Here is a 6,018-nt window from a genome sequence, read left to right as displayed (position 1 = left end):
ACCCCAATTAAAGGGTTAAATCTAGAGATAGTATACCCAACTTGAACCTCTATTGCTTGCACAAATTATCATACCCAATTGGTCTTGACAAAGTCAATTAAGGCTAAATCACTCAAACTAACGAGAGGTATAGAGTGAGTAGAATCGTGCAGTGGTTATATCATACTCCCCAAATATGACAATCTAGCCTTAGACTCGAGAATCCGTCAATCACCCACCTAGGAGAAAGTCACTTCCCTAGTGCCTTTTACCAATTTAGACAACCTTCAATAGTTTACTCTTAACTTCACTTAGCCTAATTTAGCATCTTAGTAGTATAAAATTAGAAGTAATATCAAAACCAATTATGAATAGAAGTGTAATTAGGAACAATTACACAACTCCAATCTCTAGCTCGCTGTGAAAATTGATCCCGACCTTCTCGGATAAAAGCTGCTTCAACCTCTCTTGCTACTTTGTAGTAGTACAGGGTTGGCCTCGATCACATTTTGGTGCCGCTACCGGGGAGCTAACGGTTTTGGCTATCTATCTAAATAGTTTTGTGTATTGTTCTTCTTTCCTTCTGTGTTACTAATTTGTGTGTGTCACAACTTCAGGTACCAAATGGTAGCAAACTAAAATAACGCACCTCTTGGAGATCTTCCGCCGGGGGAGGAGGTAGATAACAATGTTGATGATGAGGTCCCTATTGTTCCTCAAGGATAAATAAGAGGCAGCCAGGCTAATGATAATATTCCTGAACCTTCCCCACCACCTCCAAGAGTGGCTCCTCGAGCGCTTACCAACCAAGGCTATGCAAGTGCAATTGTCCCACCCTGGATCCGGGCGTTCAATTTTTAAATTACCAATGTGATGCTGACATTTTTGGAGTAGCGTGGGTATTTCATGGGCGCTACAAATCAAAATGCTTACAAACATCTCAATAGTTTCGTGGATACCTGCTGGGGGTGCAAGCAAACTAATGTGTCCGAAGATGTACTTCGGTTGAGACTCTTCCCATTTTCACTTAGAGGGAAAGCATTGAATTGGCTTGAGCGACTTCCCAAACATTCCATCACTATTTGTGATGAGTTGGCGGACAAGTTAATTGCAAAGTTCTTCTCACCGGGGCATATGGCAGCATTGAGAGATGAGATCTTAGCTTTCAAGCAGGAGCGCACCGAACCATTTCATAAAATTTTAGAGCGCTATAGAACAATGGTAAAAGAATGCCTCAACAATGATATGACTGAGGCGATGATCCAATAAACTTTCTACCAGGGCATTAACACAACAAACCAGTGCATATTGAACCAACTTGCTGGGGGCAACTTTATGAAACTGACTTATGCTGAGGCTAATGACATTCTTGACGAGATGGTTGACACTTCCTCCGTTTGAAAAAGTAGAGCCAATGTGCCCCAGGGTGACCCCACGGTCACTCATTTGCACAAAGAGTTACATGATCATGGGCAGGCTATAGCTGAGCTGACAAATACAATAAACTAACTAGCAAAGGCACAATTGCAACAAGTTCAGAATCCTCGCCAAGTGAATGCCATGGTGGGTGTCAACATGCTAGTGAACAAAAAATGATAGAGAGGTCAACAGAACCAAGGGAATTTGGAGAAATTTGACGATGATTGTGGTGTATTCCAAGATGATGGTTATGATGAAAAAGTGCAATACGTGAACAACTATCAAGGCCAAATGGGAAATTTTTCCAACCAACAAAGATGGATACCCCAAGGCAATTAGGACAATCAACAACAACAAGGCAATGGTAATTGGGGGAATAACAACCAAAATTCCAATTGGGGTAATCAGAACAATCAGGGTAATTGAAATGGCAACAACAACAACTGGGGTGGTAACAACAGTCAAGGAGGTTGGAACAGTGGCAATCAAGGAAATAGGGGGTAAGGCTTCCAAAGGCCCCAAATGTACCAACAACCAAACAATCCACCTACATTTCTATCCCAAGGTCCTAGTTCTTCCAGCAATGATATGGGGAGAGCTGAAATGAAGTTTGAACAGATGATGAAAAAGAATGCGGACTCTAATGCTCAGTTGTCTTCCCACAATACTTCAATTAGAAATTTGGAGGTTCAGTTAGGCCAAATCTCACAGTCCTTGAACACTCGTCCTAAGGCGGCTATACTAAGTGATATAATAGTAAACCCTAAGGTTAGGAACAATCATGTTATGACGGTAACTACAAGGAGTGAACGAGGCGGTGATGTGAATGCCTCCAAACAAAAGCAAATTTTGTGTGATGAAGTTGAGTTGCAAGAAGATGAAGTTCCCTTGGTGATTGAAAATGTGATTGATAAGAAAGTGAATGAAGAAGTGAGGATTGATATTCAAGATGCTGAGGTGGAAACTCAAAATGATGTGAACCCGTCTAGATAACACGTAATAGACATGCCGGAGCTGATTGTGCCTAAAGCCAAGGCTCCTTTGCCAAGGCCACCTCCACCTTATCCTCAAAGGCTCGTGAAGAAAAAAAAATGAGAATCAGTTTAAAAATCTTATTGATATGATGAAGAGCTTATCCATTAATGTGCCTTTGGTGGAGTCTCTTGAGCAAATGCTGGGCTATGCTAAATTCTTGAAGGACTTGGTGACAAAGAAATAGTCCATGGATTGTGAAACTATAAAGATGACCCACCAAGTTAGTGCAATAGTGCATTAAATGGTCCCAAAGCTTGAAGATCCCGATGCTTTCCCCATTCCTTGCACTATTGGCAGTGCGGATTTTGCTAAGGCTCTATGTGATTTGGGGGCAAGTATCAACTTGATGCCCTACTCAATTTTCAAACCTTTGGGTATTGGGCAACTGAGGCTGACTTCCATGAGATTGCAAATGGCGAATAAAACAATGAAGAGACCATTGGGTATTATTGATAATGTGTTTGTCCGGGTGGACAAATTTATCATGCCAGCTGATTTTGTGATCTTGGATTGTGAGGTGGATTATGAAGTTCCAATCATATTGGGGAGACATTTCCTTGCTACTGGGAAGACCTTAGTTGATGTGGAAGCAGGGGAACTCACCTTGCGGGTGGGTGATGAAAAAGTGGTCTTTCATGTGTGCAAGTCAATGAAGAAACCTAACAGTTCTGAGGTGTGGTTTTTTGTAGACCTTGTCACGGTAGTGATAGTTGATGATACAAGTTCAATGATCAATTTGGAAGACCCTCTAGAGGCCGTCTTGTTGAATCTTGTGTCAATGATGATGAAGGCCGAGTGGAGTGTGTGAATGCTTTACATGGGATGGGCTCTTACTCTTATGAGCCTAGGAAACTATCTTTGGACCTTGAGAATAGGAAGACTCCACTAACAAAACCTTCAATTGAGGAACCTCCAGTGTTGGAGTTGAAGTCGTTGCCTCCATACCTCATGTATGAGTTCTTAGGCCCTAGTTCTACTTTGCCACTTATTCTTTCCTCTTGTCTTACTAACATGAAGGTTGATGCCACATTGGCGGTGCTCCAAAAGTGGAAGAAGGCAATTGGATAGACTTTAGTTGATATTCGGAGGATAAGCCCACATTTTATGCACAAGATTATTCTAGAAGATGATGCAAAGCCCTCCTTGGAACATCAAAGGAGGTTGAACGAGGCAATGCAAAAAGTTGTGAAAAAGGAGGTGATCAAGTGGTTGAATGTCGGGGTTGTGTACCCCATCTCTGATAGCTCTTGGACTTCGCTAGTGCAATACATACCGAAGAAGGGTGGCATGACCATGGTTGCAAATTCGCAAAATGAGTTGATTCCTACGAGGACCGCGACTGGTTGGAGGGTATGCATAGACTATTGCAAGTTGAATAAAGTGACCCGCAAGGATCAGTTTCCATTGCCTTTTCTTGAGATGTTAGACCGACATGTTGGGCGTGCCTTTTACTATTTCTTGGATGGGTATTCTTGATACAACCAAATCTTGATTGCTCCGGAAGACCAGGAGAAGACCACATTCACTTGTCCATATGGCACATTTGATGTTTCTAGGATGCCTTTTGGGTTGTGTAATGCACCGGCTACATTTCAGCGGTGTATGATGGCCATTTTCACCGATATAGTGGAAGATATTTTGAAGATGTTTATGGATGACTTTATTGTTGTGGGTGATTCATTTGAAGAGTGTTTGAAAAATCTTGAATCTTGTTCTTAATTGGGAGAAATGCCACTTCATGGTGGAAGGGGACATAGTTCTTGGGCATAAAATTTCAAAGCATGGTATCGAGGTGGACAAAGAAAAAATTGATGTGATTTCAAGGCTTCCTCCCCCACCTCTGTCAAGGGAGTTAGAAGTTTTTTTGGGCATGCGGGGTTCTACCAGATATTCATTAAAGACTTTTCAAAGGTAGTAAACCCCTTATGCAAGTTATTGGAAAAAGATGCCAAGTTTGTATTCGATGAGAGATGTATGCAAGCCTTTGAATTTCTCAAGCACAAGTCGACCACAACTACTATCATTACCACACCTAATTGGAGCTTACCCTTTTGTGTGATGCGAGCGATGTTGCGGTTGGGGCGGTATTGGGTCAAAGAGTGAATAAAATATTTCATCTTATGTACTAGCTCCCTATGATGTCCATCACGGCGGGGCAAGGACAGCTTCCAAAGTTCTTAGTTGTAGGTTTTATTGGCCAACTTTGTACAAAGATGCAAGTGAACTTGTGAAGAGGTGTGACGAATGTCAAAGAGCGGGTGGAATTTTGAAGAAAGATGAGATGCCTCTCAATACCATCCTTGAAGTTGATATTTTTGATGTATGGGCCATTGATTTTATGGTCCCGTTTGTTAGCTCGTACGGGAACACATACATTCTTGTGGCGGTTGACTATGGTTCAAAATGGGTGGAAGCCGTGGCTTTACCCAACAATGAAGCCCAAAGTGTTGTTGCGTTTCTCAAGAAGAGCATTTTTAGAAGGTTTGGCACTCCTTGTGCAATCATAAGTGATGGAGGGTATCATTTTGGTAATAGAGCTTTTGACATTTTTCTTGCAAAGTATGGTCTCAACCACAAAGTTTCTACTCCTTATCATCCTAAAGCGAGTGGCCAAGTTGAAGTCTCAAACATGGAAATTAAGAGTATATTGTCAAAGACGGTCAATGCAAATAGGACCGATTGGTCAAAGAAGTTGGATAATGCTCTATGGGCTTATAGGACTACTTACAAGACTCCGATTGGTATGTCTCCGTATCAGTAGGTATTTGGGAAAGCCTTCCATCTACCGGTTGAGTTAGAGCACAAGGCCATGTGGGCTTTGAGGAAGTTGAATCTTGAATGGGATGTGGCAGCAAATCTTCGTGTGGAGCATCTTAATGAACTTGATGAATTCCGATTCCATGCCTACTCTAGTTCATCCTTTTACAAGGAAAAGATGAAGTACCTTCATGATAAATATGCTCGTGGAAAGGAGTTAAAAGTGGATGATTTGGTTCTCTTGTTCAACTCTCGGTTACGTCTATTTTCGGGAAAGCTTAAGTCAAAATTGAGTGGACCTTTTGAAGTGGTGTTTGTAACTCCATTTGGTGCACTTGGCTTGAACAACAAAAATAGGAAAGTTTTCAGAGTGAATGGGCACAGGGTCAAGCACTACCTGGACAAGATTGATGACAGCCACGTTGTGGCACTTCTTCATCTCAAGTGATTTCATGGTAACCTGCGTCGTGTTGCGACGTTAAATCAGGCGCTTCTTGGGAGGCAACCCATGTCTCTTTCTTCTTGTTTTTCTTTGATTTTCATTGTAGTGTAGGATTTATTTTTGGACTGACTAGTTGAGATACTATAGGATTGTGTTGATGCAGTGAAGGAATAAGTTGGAAAATTCTCACTCTCTAAAGTTGGCAATGCAGACCGCACTCATTTTTGACGGCCACAAAGGCTTTTATGCAGGGGCAAGAAATCAATGCGGAGACAAAAGTAGGGAGTCTCTAATGTTTTCCACAGTGGCCCCATTGCATTTTTTGCGGTCCATGGTGGTCCACTGCTACCATACTGGATTTCTCGCGGTCCGCAGTGGTTAACTTG

The 6,018-nt window shown here is 42.0% G+C and overlaps 1 protein-coding gene across 1 annotated transcript; it reads left to right on the top strand.

Annotated features, from left to right (window-relative positions):
- The first annotated feature begins 5,062 nt into the window (after positions 1-5,062).
- Positions 5,063-5,765, top strand: LOC138880163 (uncharacterized). Its single transcript, XM_070159835.1, has 3 exons — positions 5,063-5,174; positions 5,286-5,611; positions 5,739-5,765. Exons 1-3 carry the CDS (start codon positions 5,063-5,065, stop codon positions 5,763-5,765), a joined length of 465 nt encoding a protein of 154 aa, XP_070015936.1.
- The last annotated feature ends 253 nt before the right edge of the window (positions 5,766-6,018 follow it).

The sequence above is a fragment of the Nicotiana sylvestris genome, chromosome 10 (assembly GCF_000393655.2).
Source record: "Nicotiana sylvestris chromosome 10, ASM39365v2, whole genome shotgun sequence".
Classification (NCBI taxonomy): Eukaryota; Viridiplantae; Streptophyta; class Magnoliopsida; order Solanales; family Solanaceae; genus Nicotiana; species Nicotiana sylvestris.
Note: the sequence above shows the minus strand (reverse complement) of the source record. Positions and strands in the feature narration are given on the sequence as shown.